Source organism: Heteronotia binoei, chromosome 15 (assembly GCF_032191835.1).
Source record: "Heteronotia binoei isolate CCM8104 ecotype False Entrance Well chromosome 15, APGP_CSIRO_Hbin_v1, whole genome shotgun sequence".
Classification (NCBI taxonomy): Eukaryota; Metazoa; Chordata; class Lepidosauria; order Squamata; family Gekkonidae; genus Heteronotia; species Heteronotia binoei.
The window spans coordinates 6,714,178-6,734,603 of record NC_083237.1 but is presented as its reverse complement, the minus strand read 5'-3'; the positions used below and the strand labels follow the sequence as shown (position 1 = coordinate 6,734,603).

Below are 20,426 nucleotides of genomic sequence, written 5' to 3'. Positions count from 1 at the left end.
GCACTGCCGCCTGACTTCCAGAGGCCCTTCAGGGTGCAGCCTGCTTCCCCCCCCTCTTTTTTTGCCAGAAAAAAAAGCTTATCAGAAGCAGGAATCCCCTCAGTGGATTGAAAAGGGAGCCCCCCAACTTTAAAAAAAGCCACCTGACTTTTAAAAGGCTGGCTATGCCCTTGTCCCTCACGGTCACCCAAGGGGCATGAAGATTACATAAGAACATAAGAGAAGCCATGTTGGATCAGGCCAGTGGCCCATCCAGTCCAACACTCTGTGTCACAGAAGAACATAAGAGAAGCCATGTTGGATCAGGCCAATGACCCATCCAATCCAACACTCTGTGTCACATAAGAACATAAGAGAAGCCATGTTGGATCAGGCCAAAGGCCCATCCAGTCCAACCCTCTGTGTCTCATAAGAACATAAGAAAAGCCATGTTGGATCAGGCCAGTGGCCCATCCAGTCCAACACTCTGTGTCACAGAAGAGCATAAGAGAAGCCATGTTGGATCAGGCCAATGGCCCCTCCAGCCCAACACTCTGTGTCACATAAGAGAAGCCATGTTGGATCAGGCCAGTGGCACATCCAGTCCAACACTTGGTGTCACAGAAGAACATAAGAGAAGCCATGTTGGATCAGGCCAATGACCCATCCAATCCAACACTCTGTGTCACATAAGAACATAAGAGAAGCCATGTTGGATCAGGCCAAAGGCCCATCCAGTCCAACACTCTGTGTCTCATAAGAACATAAGAAAAGCCATGTTGGATCAGGCCAGTGGCCCATCCAGTCCAACACTCTGTGTCACAGAAGAGCATAAGAGAAGCCATGTTGGATCAGGCCAATGGCCCCTCCAGCCCAACACTCTGTGTCACATAAGAGAAGCCATGTTGGATCAGGCCAGTGGCACATCCAGTCCAACACTCTGTGTCACATAAAAACATAAGAAAAGCCATGTTGGATCAGGCCAAAGGCCCTTCCAGTCCAACACTCTGTGTCACAGAAGAACATAAGAGAAGCCATGTTGGATCAGGCCAAAGGCCCATCCAGTCCAACACTCTGTGTCACATAAAAACATAAGAAAAGCCATGTTGGATCAGGCCAAAGGCCCTTCCAGTCCAACACTCTGTGTCACAGAAGAACATAAGAGAAGCCATGTTGGATCAGGCCAATGACCCATCCAATCCAACACTCTGTGTCACATAAGAATATAAGAGGAGCCATATTGGATCAGGCCAAAGGCCCATCCAGTCCAACACTCTGTGTCACAGAAGAGAAGCCATGTTGGATCAGGCCAATGGCCCATCCAGTCCAACACTCTGTGTCACAGAAGAACATAAGAGAAGCCATGTTGGATCAGGCCAATGACCCATCCAATCCAACACTCTGTGTCACATAAGAACATAAGAGAAGCCATGTTGGATCAGGCCAAAGGCCCATCCAGTCCAACACTCTGTGTCTCATAAGAACATAAGAAAAGCCATGTTGGATCAGGCCAGTGGCCCATCCAGTCCAACACTCTGTGTCACAGAAGAGCATAAGAGAAGCCATGTTGGATCAGGCCAATGGCCCCTCCAGCCCAACACTCTGTGTCACATAAGAGAAGCCATGTTGGATCAGGCCAGTGGCACATCCAGTCCAACACTTTGTGTCACATAAGAACATAAGAGGAGCCATGTTGGATCAGGCCAATGGCCCATCCAGTCCAACACTCTGTGCCACATAGTGGCCAAAAAAAAAACCCAGGTGCCACCAGGAGGTCCATCAGTGGGGCCAGGACACAAGAAGCCCTCCCACTGTGTCCCCTCCCAAGCACCAAGAATACGGAGCAACACTGCCCTAGACATAAGAACATAAGAGAAGCCATGTTGGATTAGGCCAATGGCCCATCCAGTCCAATACTCTGTGTCACACAGTGGCCAAAAAACTCAGGTGCTATCAGAGGCCCTAAAAGAGTCAGTGGGGCCAGGAGACTAGAAGCCCTCCTACTGTGTCCCCCACCCCCCCAAGCACCAAGAATACAGAGCATCACTGCCCCACACAGAGAGTTCCAACAATATGCTGTGGCTAATAGCCACTGATGGACCTCTGCTCCATACGCTTATCCAATCCCCGCTAAGATTCCTTAGATCCACCTCCACCCTGTAGCCACCTGGAGAACTCACCTCAGATGGTCGTATTTCCGGAAAAGGGCGTTATATTCCACCGCACGTTGCTGCAGTTCGATGTCGTGGCAGCTGCAGTAAATTGAGACCAGCCTGCGGATCCGGCTTGGGAGGGGAAAGAAAAGAAGTTAAAAGGGGGGGGGGGAGGGGAGGAATTTTATAAATCGATGTAGTTTTAATCCGAATGGTAGAATGCAAAAGGAGATGGAAGAGCCAGATTCAAGGCCAGTAGCCCCTGAGACCAACAAGATTGTCAGGATATTTTCGGAGTGTTAAAGGCCGTTCTGTTTCCTCTCCCTTAAGGGTACAGCACAGATTCATCTGATTTTATTCTTCCATTTATACCCCACCTTTTTCCCCAATGGGACCCAAGGTGGCTTACAATAATTATCCGTTTTATCCCCACAACACCCCTGTGAGGCTGGCTAGACTGAGAGAGCGAGACCGCTCAAGGTCACCCAAGCAAGTCTCTGTGGCAGAGTGGGGATTCGAACTCGGGACTCCCAGGTCCTAGTTCGACACTCTAGCCCAGGGGTGTCAAACCCATTCGTTATGAGGGCCGGATCTGACATAACTGAGACCATGTCAAGCAAGGCCATGTGTCATGAAATGTAATAAGAAACCGGAAAGGTTAACATGCAATTAAAGCACCAAACATTAAAAACAAACTGTAAAATAAATCATAAACCAACATACATGTATTTATTGCAGAAAGCGAAAGCCATTTAAGGGCCCATCATAAGCCTCCATCCTATGTACACTCATAAAACCACAATGGGAAGCCACTCAACTTGACCTGACGCGTTTCTACCTAAATAGGTCTCCTTCAGAGGTCAGAAAGGTAAGTACACATATTGGCTCACAATACAGAACAGAATAAAACAATAGAACAATGTAATGTCAAGGAAATTTAATGAAGTGACAACAGCTTAAAGATATTCTTGAGGCCTCTTGTTCTACAGCCTTATGTCTTAATCGAGGGCATACATATTGCATCCAGTGTCTTATTGTATGCCGCATGGTCCAGAATTGATCAAGATAGGTGTAAGGTCAGAGCCTATGTGCCAATGTATGTTGGTTTAGGTGCCTGTGTATGTTGGTTTATGATTTATTTTACAGTTTGTTTTAGAAGAAGAAGATATCGAGGGGGTGAGTGGACCTCATTCGGCACACCCCATTTTTTTCCCTCCTCCCCTTCAGTGCTGCAAGCTGTCTATGCCAGGGATGGCCAACGGTAGCTCTTCAGATGTTTTTTTTTGCCTACAACTCCCATCACCCCCAGCCAGCATGGCCAATGGCTAGGGCTGATGGGAGTTGTAGGCAAAAAAGAAGAAGAAAATGATGATGATATTGGATTTATATCCCGCCCTCCACTCCTGAGAGTCTCAGAGCGGCTCACAATCTCCTTTACCTTCCCCCCCACCTCCACAACAGACACCCTGTGAGGTAGATGAAGATACTGGATTTATATCCCGCCCTCCACTCCTGAGAGTCTCAGACCGGCTCACAATCTCCTTTCCCTTCCTCCCCCACATCAGACACCCTGTGAGGTAGATGAAGATATTGGATTTATATCCTGCCCTCCACTCCGAAGAGTCTCAGAGCGGCTCACAATCTCCTTTCCCTTCCTCCCACACAACAGACACCCTGTGAGGTAGATGAAGATATTGGATTTATATTCCGCCCTCCACTCCAAAGAGTCTCAGAGCGGCTCACAATCTCCTTTCCCTCCCCCCCCCCCCCCCCCACAACAGACACCCTGTGAGGTAGATGAAGATTTTGGATTTATATCCCGCCCTCCACTCCAGAGAGTCTCAGAGCGGCTCACAATCTCCTTTCCCTTCCTCCCCCACAACAGACACCCTGTGAGGTGGGTGGGGCTGGAGAGGGCTCTCCCAGCAGCTGCCCTTACAAGGACAACCTCTGCCAGAGCTATGGCTGACCCAAGGCCATGCCAGCAGGTGCAAGTGGAGGAGTGGGGAATCAAACCCGGTTCTCCCAGATAAAAGTCTGCACACTTAACCACTACACCAAATTGGCTCTTAATATTTGGCCCTTCAATTGCATATTAACCTTTCAGGTTTCTTACTCCAGTTTTTGGGTTAAGTTTCTTTCCCTTCTTTGTTTTTCCTTGGTTATACAATGTAATGCCAGGTAGCAGAGATATAAACTTTATAAAGGACATAAACAAACGCAATTAAAGATTTAAAAAAAACCCCTAAAAAACATGCTTAAAGTCTTAGCACATTTGCAATAGTGTGGTCAGTTTCAAAGCAAGCTCTCCCTCCCCTCCACTTCCTCTCCAAGAGAGGAGCCTCAGCCAATGGGGGAAATAGAGGCTTTGCTCTGTAGCTCCTGTGCAATTGAGAAATCTTGGCTAAGTAAGCTATGACACGGGAAAAAGAGAAAGGGGTAAGGGAGCAGACTTGCTTGTGGGCCTGATCGGAGCCCTTCGGGGGCCTGATCTGGCCCCCAGGCTACATATTTGACACCCCTGTTCTTGCTGCTAGACCACACTAGCTCTCCCAGTGCACTGCGGGCCACTGCAGGCACAGAGCCGACCGACTGTTGTTCCAGATGACTTAAACCAGGGGTGTCAAACATGTGACCCAGGGGCCAAATCAGGCCCCCGGAGAGCTTCTATCAGGCCCCCAAGCAACTGGCTATCATCCGCTTCCTTCTCCCTCCCTCTTGCTCCCTTCTGCATCACAGCTTGTTTTGCCAGGCTTGTTTTACAGAGCAAAGCCTCTATTTTCTCCATTGGCTGAGGATCCTCCCCCTCCTGGTCCCGAGGAGGAGGAAGAAGAAGACTGCAGATTTATACCCCGCCCTTCTCAGAGTAGCTTATAATCTCCTTTGTCTTCTTCCCCCACAACAGACCCCATGCGAGGTGAGTGGGGCTGAGAGAGCTCTCCCAGAAGCTGCCCTTTCAAGGACAATGCTTGCGAGAGCTATGGCTGACCCAAGGCCATTCCAGCAGCCACCAAGTGGAGGAGTGGGGAATCAAACCCGGTTCTCCCAGATAAGAGTCCACACACTTAACCACTACACCAAAGTAGAAGGAAGGAAAGAGCCAGAGCTTCCTTTGCCCAGTTCCCTGGATCACATGGGAAACATGCAAAATCTTTAATTGCATTTGCTTGTGTCTTTTATAAAGTTTATATCTCTGCTAAAGTTTGTATCTCGGTGCAAGCACCGGTCGTTTCTGACTCTGGGGTGACGTCGCTTTCACAGTGTTTTCACGGCAGACTTTTTATGGGGTGGTTTGCCATTGCCTTCCCCAGTCCTCTACACTTTCCCCCCAGCAAGCTGGGTACTCCTTTGACCGACCTCAGAAGGATGGGAGGCTGAGTCAACCTCGAGCCGGCTACCTAAAAACCCAGCTTCCGGCCGGGATCGAACTCAGGTCGTGAGCAGAGAGTTCCGACTGCAGTACTGCAGCTTTACCACTCTGCGCCACGGGGCTCATTTTATACCTCCGCTACCTAATCTGAAATAGGAACACACACTGCCCAGCCAGACATGGTCTCATTTATGTCAGATCTGGCCCTCGTAACAAATGACCCTGACTTGAACAGAGGTCAAGGAGAAGGTCCGGGCCTTTAGGGCGGTTGCCCCGGGAGCTCACTTGATGCTGTTGCCTTGGAGACGAGTCCCGAGTTTCATGACAGCAGTGAGCGCGTAGCCCCTGGTGGCCGGCAGGGAGAGGTGCGACTGGAGCACACGTTCCAAGAGGGACAGCATCTCTTCCGGGTCTACCTGCAGGGGGCGAAAGAGAGGAGGCTCTCAGCTGGATCGAGGGGGAGACGCGGCACAAGCAAACTTCCTCCGCTCCTCCCCATTCCCCAATTCATCCAGACCCTGAATTCCCAACCTCTCACCTGCTTAGGCTCGACTTCTTCGCAGCTCCCAGCTAATAGGAGGTTGCCATACTCCCCAATACACCAAGTGGCCACCTGAACCAAGGGTTGCTGGGGGAGAAAAAGATGGAGTTCAGAAGATACATTATACTCTTTTTTTTTTTTTGTAGCAGGAACTCCCTTGCGTATTAGACCTAGGGTTGCCACGTCCAAGAAATATCTGGGGTTTTTGGAGGAGTGAAGGAAGGTTGCGACAAGCAGAATTGAACTCCAAAGGGAGTTCTGGCTATCGCATCTAAAGGGACCGCACACTTTTTAAGAACATAAGGGGAGCCATGTTGGATCAGGCCAATGGCCCATCCAGTCCAACACTCTGTGTCACATAAGAACATAAGAGAAGCCATGTTGGATCAGGCCAGTGGCCCATCCAGTCCAACACTCTGTGTCACATAAGAACATAAGAGGAGCCCTGTTGGATCAGGCCAATGGCCCATCCAGTCCAACACTCTGTGTCACACAGCAGCCAATACACACACACACAGTGGCTAATAGCCACTGATGGACCTCTGCTCCATATTTTTATCCAATCCCCTCTTGAAGCTGGCTATGCTTGTATCCGCCGCCACCTCCTGTGGCAGTGAATTCCACATGTTAATCACCCTTTGGGTGAAGAAGTACTTCCTTTTATCCGTTCTAACCTGACTGCTCAGCAATTTCATTGAATGCTGATGGGTTCCTGTATTAGGGTTTGTAGAATCTTTCAGGCTCAAGTGCCGTGTTCTACTGGAGAAAGTTTGTCTTCCAGACGTTTCATTCTCAGCTGACGTTTTCTTCCAGACGTTTCGTTCTCAATGAAACGTCTGGAGGAAAAACTTTTTCCAGTAGAACACGGCACTTGAGCCTGAAAGATTCTACAAACCCTAATGATGATGCCGGCCGTGAAAACCTGAAATCTTTGAGTTCTTGTATTGTGAGAAAGGGAGAAAAGGACTTCTTTCTTTGCTTTCTCCATCCCATGCATTATCTTGAAAACCTCTATCATGTCACCCCGCAGTCGACGTTTCTCCAAGCTAAAGAGCCACAAGTGTTTTAACCTTTCTTTTTAAATGCCTCCCCTTTATTTGGAAATAACAAAGGATAGGGCCACCTTCTTTTGGGGCTCATAGCATTGGACCCCCTTGTCCAATCCTTTTGAAACTTGGAGGGTGTTTTGAGGAGAGGCGTCGGATCCTATGCTGCAAATTGGGTGTCTCTACCTCAAAAAACAGCCCCCCCTAGAGCTCAAGATACCTGTGGATCAGTTCTCCGTTCTACCTTATGGGAATCAGTCTCCATAGGAAATAATGGAGTGTCAAGCAGACATTTCCCTCCCCCCCCCACTTTCTGATGAATCTGAAGCGGGGGAAGGGTCTCCAAACTGGGGGATCCCCTGCCCCCACCTGGGGATTGGCAACCCTACCCCCCAACCCTGATGTAGCCAATCCTCCAAGAGCTTACAGGGCTCTTAGTACGGGGCCTACTGTAAGCTCCAGGAGGATTGGCTAAATTAGGGGGTGTGGCCCAGGGGTGGAATTCTAGCAGGAGCTCCTTTGTATATTAGGCCACACACCCCTGATGTAGCCAATCCTCCAAGAGCTTACAGGGCTCTTAGTACGGGGCCTACTGTAAGCTCCAGGAGGATTGGCTAAATTAGGGGGTGTGGCCCAGGGATGGAATTCTAGCAGGAGCTCCTTTGTATATTAGGCCACACACCCCTGATGTGGCCAATCCTCCAAGAGCTTACAGGGCTCTTAGTACAGGGCCTGCTGTAAGCTCCAGGAGGATTGGCCATATCAGGGGTGTGTGACCTAATATGCAAAGGAGTTCCTGCTACAGAAAAAGCCCTGCGTCTCTTCTAGATTACAGATCACCTCCTCTCCTACATCTCCCCCTCCCTCCAGACGATTTGTATGGTTTATGAAAACACCCCTTCCAGCAGCATCCTCAAAAATAACACAGCATTTTGGAAACCGCAAAGCTTGGAGATTCGTTTGTACTTCAAGACATCCAGAAGGAATGTGAGTTTTGCCAGCGCTGACCTTGCGAGATCAGGCGTCCCCAACCTTTCGGAGCCTACGGGCAGCTTTGAAACTCTGACACAGGGTGGCAGTCTCAGTCATAAAATGGCTGCTGCAGGAGGTGGGGCCAATCACAAAATGGCGGCCGCAGGAGGTGGAGCTAACTCACAAAATGTCAAGGAGCAGGTCCACTTTCTAAATACATTTGGTGGGCACCAGGTTGGGGATTCCTGTGCTAGATGAAAGCAAAGTAACCTTCCAGCTTTGCTGAGCCTCAGTTTCAGATCAAAGCGTAATTTATTTGTTTCTTCCCTTCACAGTTATTCATGCCCTTAAGTTATTTGTGTTCCGCGTCAGAGCCGCGAGGTTCTCACGAAGGCGCACAAGGATAAAAGCAATCCATAACAGCGACAGCCACTACGGACATCAAGAACAGCATCAGTTGCTAAATAAGGACTGCAGTCTTTTGGCCAGTCTGCAGTCTGGCCAAAAATAGCAGGACGTGTCAGCACAAAACTGATTTACAAGCAATAAAACCCCAAGAAACTGGATGGCTGAGAAAGCGGGACAGACACACGCACACGTAAAAATGAATCACAGCAAGCCCAAGAGAATAAAAATGCTTGTACCTGGGATTTAAACGCTTCACAAAGAAGGCACCAGATGTATAGTGGTGGGGAGTTCCACAAGCAAGGTGCCACTACAGAGAAAGCCTTGACCTTTGGGGCCTCCCACATTATTTCAGTCAAGAATGGTGCACAGATCTTTAAAGCTGATCTTCAGTGTTTGGGTAAATGCAGGGGAGGCCAAACTGTGGCTTGGGAGCCACATGGGGCTCTTTCACACATATTGTGTGTGTGAAAGAGCCCCATGTGTGGCTCTCAAAGCCCCCACCACCCTGTCAGCTGGCTTGGAGAACGCTTTTGTTTTTTTAAATCACTTATTCAAGCCAAGCCAGCTGGTGGCTTGGAGGATGCTTTTAAAGTTAAAGTTGCTTTATTTCCATCTCTCCCTCCCCATCTATATATCTATCTTCCTTCCTTCCTTCCTTCCTTCCTTCCTTCCTTCCTTCCTTCCTTCCTTCCTTCCTTCCTTCCTTCCTTCCTTCCTTCCTTCCTCGTCTTGCAGCTCTCAAACACCTGATGTTCATGTCTTGGGCTCACAAACGTCTGACGTCTATTCTGGGTGGATCTTATGTTAAGCAAGTTTAGCCACCCCCGATTCATGCGGGAGGAGTCAGATCTTACTTTCTATTTCATCTGTTCACTAAGAAGCATGGAAAAGCATATTGGAGATGTCTGTCCCGACCCAGATAGGAGGTTATTGCACATAGGGTTGCCAAGTCCAATTTAAGAAATATCTAGGGACTTTGGGGGTAAAGCCAGGAGACTTTGGGGGTGGAGCCAGGAGACATTAGGGGTGGAGCCGAGATCAAGGCTGTGACAAGCATAATTGAACTCCAAAGGGAGTTCTGGACATCACATTTAAAGGGACAGCACACCTTTTCAATTCCTTCCTTCCATAGGAAATATTGAAGGATAGGGGCACCTTCTTTGGGGGCTCATAGAATTGGACCCCCTGGTCCAATCGTTTTGAAACTTGAGGGATATTTTGGGGAGAGGCACTAGATGCTACGCTGCAGATTTGGTGCCTCTACCTCAAAAAACAGCCCCCCCCAGAGCCCCAGACACCCGCGGATCAATTCTCCATTATTTTCCATGGGAATAAATCTCCATAGGGAATAACAAGAGTTCCCAGCGGACATTTCCCTCCCCTCCCCCCCGCTTTCTGATGACTCTGAAGCGGGGGGGGGGCCCTCCAAACTGGGGGATCCCCTGCCCCCACCCGGGGATTGGCAACCGTAATTGCACACTATGTTCAAGGTCACCGTCACCCAGTGGTTTTTGTAGCCGAGTGAGAATTCGACGGCGGTGCTAATGAGGTGGTTCGACTAGGTCTTGCAAATGCCAATATCAGCCTGCATTCAGTTGTGAAACCCGAAGCTGTGTTTGGAATAAGCGATGCTGCATATATAGCAGGAATCGCGGGATCACGTTCTATCAATGATGAGCAATTCCATAAAGGAACTCGGAGCGGGGAGCGTGATTGAGCAGGAACCGTCTCCTGCCAGAAGAGGGCGCTGCAGGCCTGCTCTCTCGCAAGCCCCACCCACGCCGCTGCCTAGAAGGAACTCCTCCAGCTTCTCAGCCTAGACCTGTCAGGTGACATCCAAGGAGCCAATAGGGATCCTCCTGGCCCTCTAAACTTTATAAAGTTTCAGAGGACCGCGCAACCTATTGCAGAAGGGAACGCGCAGCTGCTCTCCGGCAATTTGGGGGTGGAGCATCAAACTGATTTGTTGGTTTTTAAATTTGATGCAGCCAGTTTCTCCAAGAGGACTGATCGCTGGAAGTCAGTTGTAACTTCGGGGAGTTCTCTAAGCCCTGCCTGGAAGATGCGAACTTTACTTGGGTCACATCAAAGTGGACAGTTATGCCCCGCCCCCTCTTTTAGGGTTGCCAAGTCCAACTCAAGAACTATCTGGGGACTTTGGGGGTGGAGCCAGGAGACATTGGGGGCGGAGCCAGGAACAAGGGTGTGACAAGCATAATTGAACTCCAAAGGGAGTTCTGGCCATTACATTTTAAGGGACTGCACACCTTTTAAATACCTTCCTTCCATAGGAAATAATGAAAGATTGGGGCACCTTCTTTTGGGGCACACAGAATTGGACTCCCGTGTCCAATCTTTTTGAAACTTGGGAGAGTATTTTGGGGAGATGCACCAGATGCTACGCTGCAAATTTGGGGCCTCTGCCTCAAAAAACAGCCCCCCAGATACCCGCGGATCCATTCTCCATTATTTCCTATGGGAATACATCTCCATAGGGAATAATAGAGTTCCCAGCAGACATTTCCCTCCCTTCCCCCCACTTTCTGATGACCCTGAAGCGGGGGGAGGGCCTCCAAACCCGGGGATCCCCTGCCCCCACCTGGGGATTGGCAACCCTGCTATGGGGGTGGAGCCAGGAGTCTTTGGGGGGTGGGGCCAGGAGGCTTTGGGGGTGGAGGCAGGAGCCAGGTTGCGACAAGCATGATTGAACTCCAAAGGGAGTTCTGGCCATCACATATAAAGGGACAGCACACCTTTTAAATGCCTCCCCTCCGCTGGAAATAATGAAGGATAGGGGCACCTTCTTTGGGGGCTCATAGAATTGGACCCCCTGGTCCAATCTTTCTGAAACTGGGGGAGTGCTTGGAGGAGAGGCATTGGATGCTATGCTGAAACTTTGGTGCCTCTGCCTAAATAAACAGCCAATGCCCACAGATCAATTCTCCATTATACCCTATGGGAATCAATCTCCACAGGGTACAATGAAGCTCCCAGCAGATATTTCCCTCCCCCCTCCTCACTTTCTGACAGCCCGGAAGCAGGGGGAGGGCCCCCAAACCAAGGGATACCCTGCTGCCACCTGGGGATTGGTGACCCTGCCCCCCTCTCAGCCTTGAAATTACCCTCTCTTGCACCTATAAGAACATCAGGGGAGTCATGTTGGATAAGGCAGGGGCCCGTCCAGTCCAACGCTGTGACACACAGTGGCCAAAAACCACTTGCAGAACTCTTGGATGGATGCCATGCGGGCCTGGTGATTTGTCAGTTTTTAATTTGTCATATGAACATATGAAGCTGCCTTATACTGAATCAGACCTTTGGTCCATCAAAGACAGTATTGTTTTCTCAGACTGGCAGCGGCTCTCCAGGGTCTTCAGCTGAGGTTCTTCACACCTATTTGCCTGGACCCTTTTTTGGAGATGCCGGGGATTGAACCTGGGACCTTCTGCTTCCCAAACAGATGCTCTACCACTGAGCCACCGTCCCTCCCCATCAGTCCATCAGTCATCGGATCTCCTCTCTCATCACCTCAATCCAACCCAGGTCTTTCAACTTCCCTCCCAGAATGGGCAGTTCTGGAGTGGGATTCTTGCACGACGCTTCCGTCTGAGACCCATTTCAGTCCGGCTTCCGGCCAGGCCATGGGACGGAGACGGTACCGGCGATCTCTTGAGACATCTGGATCGGGGTGGCCCGGCAGTGCTGTTGTTGTTAGTTCTGTCAGCTGCGTTTGACACAATCGACCACCGGCTTCTGTCCCGCCGCCTCGCTGCCATGGGGATTCAGGGGTCTGCCCTTCAGTGGCTTACCTCCTTTCTCCAAGGCCGGGGACAAAGGGTGGCTATAGGGGACCAGTTGTCCCAGAGGCATCCTCTTGTATGTGGGGTCCCTCAGGGGGCGGTCCTCTCCCCGATGTTGTTTAACACCTACACGCGCCCCCTTGCCCAGATTGTCCGGAGATACGGGCTGGGTTGTCACCAGTATGCGGATGACACCCAGCTCTTATCTATTGTTGGGGGGCCAGTCCAGCTGCGCCCTGGAAGATCTGGACCTGGCATTGCAAACCGTAGTGAAACGGCTCAGGCAGAGTCGACTGAAATTGAACCCAGCGAAGACAGAGATCCTGTGCCTGAGTCTGGGTAGGGAAGTCCCCTTGCCGGCCTTTGATGGGACGCTGTTAGCGCCAGTGTCGAAGGTCAAGAGTTTGGGGGTGCTCCTGGAGCCTTCGCTGACAATGAAGAAAGGTTAAAACGCTTGGGGCTCTTTAGCTTGGAGAAACGTCCACTGCGGGGTGACACGATAGAGGTTTACAAGATTATGCATGGGATGGAGAAAGTAGAGAAAGAAGTACTTTTCTCCCTTTCTCACAATACAAGAACTCGTGGGCATTCGATGAAATTGCTGAGCAGTCAGGTTAAAACGGATAAAAGGAATTACTTCTTCACCCAAAGGGTGATTAACATGTGGAATTCCCTGCCACAGGAGGTGGTGGCGGCCACAAGCATAGCCACCTTCAAGAGGGGTTTAGATAAAAATATGGAGCAGAGGTCCATCAGTGGCTATTAGCCACAGTGTGTGTGTGGGTGTATATATATGTGTGTGTATATGTATGTATGTATATGTGTGTGTATATATATATACACACACACACACACACATATATTGGCCCCTGTGTGACACAGAGTGTTGGACTGGATGGGCCATTGGCCTGATCCAAAATGGCTTCTCTTATGTTCTTATGTGACACAGAGTGTTGGACTGGATGGGCCATTGGCCTGATCCAACAGGGCTTCTCTTATGTGACACAGAGTGTTGGACTGGATGGGCCTTTGGCCCGATCCAACATGGCTTCTCTTATGTTCTTATGTGACACAGAGTGTTGGACTGGATGGGCCATTGGCCTGATCCAACATGGCTTCTCTTATGTTCTTATGGAGGCCCAGGTAGCAGCCACTGCCAAATCCAGATTCTACCATCTTAGGCGGATAAGGCAGTTGGTTCCATACTTGGAGCGCGACAACTTGGCAACAGTGATCCATGCAACGGTCACCTCGAGAATAGACTACTGTAATGCCCTCTACATGGGGCTGCCCTTGACACAACTTCAGAGGCTGCAACTGGTGCAAAATGCAGCAGCCAGGTTGTTAATGGAGCTACCTGTACGGGAGCACATTCAACCTGTGCTGAAAGCATTACATTGGTCGCCTGTGGCGTTCCGAATTTGCTTCAAGGTGCTGGTTATAACCTTTAAAGCCCTATATGGCCTGGGACCTGTCTAGCTTCGGGACCCCCTTTCCCCATACATACCCCAGAGAGCACTACATTCAGGGTCTCAAAATCTCCTTAAGATCTCTGGACCAAAAGACGCTCGACTGACCAGCACTAAAGTCAGAGCGTTCTCGGTAATAGCCCCCACTTTGTGGAACGCCCTCCCCGAAAACATCAGAGCCCTGCGGGACCTGCCACAGTTCCGCAGGGCCTGTAAGACTGAACTTTTCAGACTCGCCTTTAATAGCTAGGGGGAGGTGGCTATTGCCTTCAGCATCGACAATCTCACTGAATTAATATAACGGAAATCAGAAGCTCGCCATCTCGGATTTTTAATATTTCTGGAAATGTTTTTATAGATCTAATTTTAACATGTTTGTAAATTGCTAATGTTTTTTAAACTGTTGTTAGCCGCCCTGAGCCTGTCAGGGAAGGGCGGGATATAAATCTGATAGACAGATAGATATATAGATAGATAAGTCCAGGATCATCTCCCTCCGTTAGGTTTAGTGACCATCCGCTCCATGGAACCGTCATTGAGGATATCTAGAAACCCAATCTCTTTCTCCTGATTTGAACACATTTTGACCTAATCAATGTGTGGGTAGTTAAAAATCACTTCTTATGACAATTTTCTCCCTTTCTCACAATACAAGAACTCATGGACACTCAAGGAAATTGCTGACCTGTCGGGTTAGAATGGATAAAAGGAAGTCCTTCTTCACCCAAAGGGTGATTAACACATGAAATTCACTGCCACAGAGGGTGGTGGCGGCTACAAGCATAGCTGGCTTCAAAAGGGGATTGGATAAACATCTGGAGCACTCACTCAGTGGCTATTAGCCACAAGGTATAGATGGAACTCTCTGTCTGGGGCAGTGATGCTCTGTATTCTTGGTGCTTGGGAGGGGCAACAGTGGGAGGGCTTCTGGTGTCCTGGCCCCACTAGTGGACCTCCTGATGGCACCTGGGGTTTTTTTGGCCACTGTGTGACACAGACTGTTAGACTGGATGAGCAATTGGCCTGATCCAACACGGCCTCTTTGTGCTCTTGTGTTCTTAATTATTTAATTTAACTGCTCTCCTTAATTACGTTCCTGTTTTCAAATCATCCTCTAAACTCTGATCTGGTGGGCTCCCAGAGCTAAGCACGCTAGTTCCACCCAAAGCACTTCTGTAAATGAATCTATTTCTCTTACATCCTCAGTCTTACTGGACTGTATACCCTCTCTGACATACAGAGCCATTCCACCTTCACCTTCCCTCCCTATCCTTCCAGTGTAATTTATAATATAATTTACCTGTGAGATATCCTGAGCCAGTGCTTCGTAGAGCTGCTGCACGGTATAACTATGAAGCTCCTTCGCGCCTGCAATGAGGTGGGTGAGGTTTGGGACTGCATCGTCCCGTACGTAAGAAGCAGCCTGCAATGGGAAAGGAGAGGGACGGGAAGAACTCAGTTTGCTGCAGTTTCAGTGATGTTTTCTGTGATCCCTCATTCTTTCCCCCAAAACCATTAAAAAGGCTCCTCCTCCACCTCCAGTCGCCCAACTTTTCCTTACTGGGGAAACAGTAAAAAAACTAGAACAAGGGTGGCCAAACTGTGGCTCTTTCACACTTATTCTGTGGCTCTTGAAGCCTCCACTGCCCCATCGGCTGGCTTGGAGAAGGTATTTTTCTCTTTAAATCACTTCTCCAAGCCAAGCCAGCTGGCAGCTTTGAGAATGCATTTAAAGTTACTTTCTTTCCACCTCTCTCCCCTCATCTATTTGCCTTCCTTCCTTCCAGTTCTCAAACATCTGCCACTCATGTCTTGTGTGCTCTCAAACATCTGGCAATTATTCTATGTGGCACTTACATAAACCATGTTTGGCCACCTCTGGGCTTGACAGCTACTGTGTGGGGAGGAGGGATACATTCTAAGTAGGGTTGCCAATCCCCAGGTGGAGTCAGGGGATCCCGCGGGATTGGAGACCCTCCCCCCGCTTCAGGGTCGTCAGAAAGCGGGGGGAGGGGAGGGAAATGTCTGCTGGGAACTCTGTTATTCCCTATGGAGATTTATTCCCATAGAAAATCATGGAGAATTGATCTGCGGGTATCTGGGGCTCTGGGGGGGGTGTGTGTTTTGGGGTAGAGGCACCAAAGCTTCAGTATAGCATCTAGTGCCTCTCCCCAAAATACCTCTAAAGTTTCAGAAAGATTGGAGCAGGGGGTCCAATTCTATGAGCCCCAAAAGAAGGTGCCCCTATCCTTCATTATTTCCTATGGAAGGAAGGCATTGAAAAGGTGTGCCGTCCCTTTAAATGTGATGGCCAGAACTCCCTTTGGAGTTCAGTTATGCTTGTCACAGCCTTGATCTCGGCTCCACCCCTAACGTCTCCTGGCTCCACCCCAAAGTCTCCTGGCCCCACCCCCAAAGTCTCCTGGCTCCACCCCCAAAGTCCCCAGATATTTCTTGAATTGGACTTGGCAACCCTAATTCTAAGTAGGGTCTCAAAATTCACTTTTTCAACCAACGCACATAGCTGACCGTTCCAAAGGCAACACAGATGGTGAGGGAAAATACATCACATCATTGGAAGAAAACACAGAGACTGTAGCAGCTGGACAAGCTATAGTGTGAAGAGAATTTGGTTTTTCGAGATACTCAGCCATCAAATATGTTTCCCTAAAATTAAGATTCTAGTCCATAAGCTCTTGAAGAAATGTTGTACAAATGTTGTTGGTGCCAGGAAGCAATTTTTCTCCAGGTTAGTTTGGCCAGGGATCCTGGAAGTTTTTTGCCTTCTTCTGGGCACCACACAAGGGTCACTAGAGGTGTGTGTGTGGCGGGGAGGTATTTGTGAAGTTCCTGCATTGTGCACAGGGTTAGATTAGGTGACCCTGGATGTCCCTTCCAACGTTATGATTTTATGAAAAATGCCTGAAGTGCATCTGTTGAGGGAACTTAAAGAAAGGTTTGTTCGTGACTGCTCGCCAACACTTCCTTATGAATCCTGTCACCTCTTCTGCTATCCTCCTCCATCTTACCATAGTCAGCACTTGGAGGATGGTGTCTATGTGCCATCGCTTGTTGGGTGCAAACCTGAAGGGGGAAAAAATGTAGACCAGCTGAGACATGTTCAGCTCTTTCCAAACAACTGCCCTCCACACCCAGGCCTCTACACGACCACCTGCGGCCAAGGGTCACTCACTTCTCGGCAGCCAGGAATATTCCAGAAGCGCAATCCGACTTCAGGTCTGGGGCACAGGTGCTGAGGAAATCCAAGAGCTCCTTGACTGTTGCCCTCACGTTGCTACTGTTCACCAGGGCAAGGCTAAGTTGAAGCGCTCGCCTGAGGAGAAGGGACAGATGTGTTATTCTCCTCAGAAATTTGCTCACCGTCTGCTTTCAGCTGCACGGACATTATATGCGCAGATGTGGAAGCAAGATAAAATACCAGAAAAAAATGGGACTGGACTTTAAAAGTTATGCATTGGAGTGAAATGGACAAGCTTGCAAGAATCTTAAAAGAACATGACTTAGAGAAGTTTAAAAAGGAGTGGGGGAAATTTCAAAAATATGTTGAAAAACAATGGAAGGTAAAAAGGATACTTGGTGATTTTTGGCAATAGTTGAACTTTAGAGGAATAATAAATGGGCTACAGTCAAAAAGCGAGAATAGGGGAACATATTTTTTTCTCTTTCGACTTTTCTTTGATAAGGACTAAAGGATTATAATGAAAATGGATTATAACTATAATATATGGTTTTTCCTCTTCTTGTTTTAAGATTTTTTTATGAAGATTCTTTAATTGATAAAATTACCTTTTATTTTTAGCAACTTAATTAAAATACACCGTCGGGGGTCATGAAAAGGGGGGGGTGGGAGGAGAAAAGTGTAATGTATTTGTATTAACTTTTTAATGATAGATGATGAGTATTATTACAATATATTGCAGAATAATAAAATTGGTTTAAAACAAGAAATTTGCTCATTGTCTCCTTTCCCCACTTTTCCCCGCCTCACCTTTTCACAGTTGGGTCTGGGTCAGTCAGGCACGCCAAGACGGTGGACCGGTGCCTCTGGACAGCAGAACTCTCTGCTTGCAGCAGTTTCTGTAGGGATGCTAGGGCCACGTACCTAAAGGGGGGTGCCCCCAAAGATACAGTATTTCGAATGGGAAACAAGCAAAGGTTCAGAATTGGGCTTTTGAAATGAGATGGCCCACAACGTTTTCTATCCCAGCCTTCATTCAAGCAGCTCAGTGTGGCACAGGTAATTCTCTCTACCCTCATTTTATCCTCACAACGATCCTGAGAAATAGGGAGCCTGAGAGAGGGGGACTGGGCCAAATGAGCCTGGATTTGAACCTGGGTCTTTCCCAGTCAAAGTTGGACTTTCTAGCCACTACAGGACATGGACTCTCTCTCAGAGGTCTGTCAGGACAACTCGGTGGCTTTGCTTCCCTCCCTGAAGATGTTTCATCTATGTTGGTGGTTCTTTCAGGAAGAAGAGGAGGAGATACTCTGAGGCAGGGATGGACTGTGACCCTCAAGCTTCAGCCAAATTCTAGGAAAGGCTGGGTAAATTATGCAATTTCGCTTGTCAGCAAAAGATGCCTCAGAAAAAGAGTAGGAGACTGTGTGTATTTTACTATACTTTAGCGGCCCCGTGGCGCAGAGTGGTAAAGCAGCAGTACTGTGATCTAAACTCTCTGCTCACGACCCGAGTTCAATCCCCGGCGGAAGCTGGTTCAGGTAGCCAGCCCAAGGTTGACTCAGCCTTCCATCCTTCTGAGGTCGGTCAAATGAGTCCCCAGCTTGCTGGGGGGAAAGTGTCAAAGACTGGGGAAGGCAATGGCAAACCACCCCGTAAAAAGTCTGCCGTGAAAACGTTGTGAAAAGCCACGTCACCCCAGAGTGGGAAATGACTGGTGCTTGCACAGGGGACCTTTCCTTTTCCTTGCATGACTGTCTCCTGCCACTCTCTTCTGAGGGGATTTATCGATTTGTTTAATTCATTTATATCCAGTCTTCCAATCTCCCCCATGGGAGTTTACATCATTTCCTTTGCCTCTATTTTATCTCACAGCAGCCCTTTGAGGGCGGTTAGGCTGAGAGTGTGAGACTGACCCAAAGTCACCCTGCCAGCTCCCAGGTTTGAATCTCCAGTCTGCCATGTAGCCTCCACATGCTTGGTATGACCCTCGAACCCCTGCCTCACACTGGCTCTATGTCAGGAAACAGATTCTTCCCTCAGTCTCCCCACCCAAAAAGTTTAGGCCTTCCTAAGCATCTGGGAACACGCGCCTCACAAGCTTGAAGTATGGCTGCCAACCTCCAGGTGGTGGCTGGAGATTTCCAGCTATTACGACTGATCTCCAAGTAACAGAAATCAGTTCCCATGGATAAAATGGCCATTTGGGAAGGTAGATCTGACAGCATTATATTCCACTGAAGTTAAGGTTGCCAAGTCCACTTTGGGGGTGGAGCCAGGAGACATTAGGGGTGGAGCCAAGATCAAGGCTGTGACAATCATCATTGAACTCCAAAGGGAGTTCTGGCCATCACATTTAAAGGGACGGCACACCTTTTCAATGCCTTCCTTCCATAGGAAATAATGAAGGATAGGGGCACCTTCTTTTGGGGCTCATAGAATTGGACCCCCGGTCCAATCTTTTTGAAACTTGGGGGGTATTTTGGGGAGAGGCACTAGATGCTATACTGAAAATTTTGTGCCTCTACCCGAAAAAACAGCCCCCCAGAGCCCCAGATACCCGTGGATCAATTCTCCATGATTTTCTATGGGAATAAATCTCCATAGGGAATAACAGAGTTCCCAGCAGACATTTCCCTCCCCTCCCTCCGCTTTCTGACGACCCTGAAGCAGGGGGAGGGCCTCCAAACCGGGGGATCCCCTGCCCCCACCTGGGGATTGGCAACCCTAACTGAATTCCTTCCCCTCCCGTAGCCATGCCCTCCTCAGGTCCACTCACAAAATCTCCAGAAACTTCCCAACCTGGATCTGGGAATCCCAGTGTGAGGTGACCGGTGGGCCCAAAGATGCTGGCCCTTCCTCATACTTACACCGGTGATCAGCAGGATCCAGAATAGACTGGCAAGGGGAGAGATCTTCTGCCCCCAGAAACAAAGATCTCTGGTGAAATTTCACATGACACTGAGGGAGAGGTTTCTATGATCACATCCTCTGGTGTGTAATTTACCCCAAAAGAAGCTGAGGCATCCCCTCTCCGAAGGATTGGAGGGTCAAGACATTGTTTAATGCCTCAAGTGACTATTTCTTATTAGATTTCCCCCCTTCCTGGCTCATGAAACGCTGTCCTGAGTCTCAAACTCAAAAACACTTCCACTTTCTGGGAACAACTTCAAACCTTTACAAAGCCAGAGGCCGAGGAACCATTAAAAAACCCCAAAAACCACATTCCTGTGTGCTAATCACAAATGTCAGGCCAGCAGGAGTCCAGTTTCCACCCCTCCCCACCAGCCACTCCTTTTATTTTTACCTGATATTCCGATCCTTGTTAACGAGAAATCGGCCGAGGATATTGACTGCAAGAACCTGTGTGTGGAAAAGAGAAAAGCCTTAAAAACATGACCACGTTTAGAAGCGAAAGAGTAAGGGCAGACAGCAACAGACTGAGCTGCAAGCCAACTGGTGTTAGTCTCTGGAACTACCTGACTCTTG

General features: G+C 48.9%; 1 protein-coding gene across 1 annotated transcript in view; it reads right to left on the bottom strand.

The window, feature by feature from the left end:
* Positions 1-20,426, bottom strand: part of AP1G2 (adaptor related protein complex 1 subunit gamma 2) — a 53,858-nt gene that overhangs the window by 14,120 nt on the left and 19,312 nt on the right. The window contains exons 10-17 of the mRNA XM_060255360.1: positions 20,245-20,300; positions 17,748-17,861; positions 16,932-17,072; positions 16,768-16,822; positions 15,039-15,161; positions 6,041-6,130; positions 5,788-5,918; positions 2,160-2,264 (exon numbers count right to left, since the gene is read on the bottom strand). Of these exons, the coding sequence (XP_060111343.1) occupies positions 2,160-2,264; positions 5,788-5,918; positions 6,041-6,130; positions 15,039-15,161; positions 16,768-16,822; positions 16,932-17,072; positions 17,748-17,861; positions 20,245-20,300 (815 nt within the window). The remainder of the gene's footprint in view (positions 1-2,159; positions 2,265-5,787; positions 5,919-6,040; positions 6,131-15,038; positions 15,162-16,767; positions 16,823-16,931; positions 17,073-17,747; positions 17,862-20,244; positions 20,301-20,426) is intronic.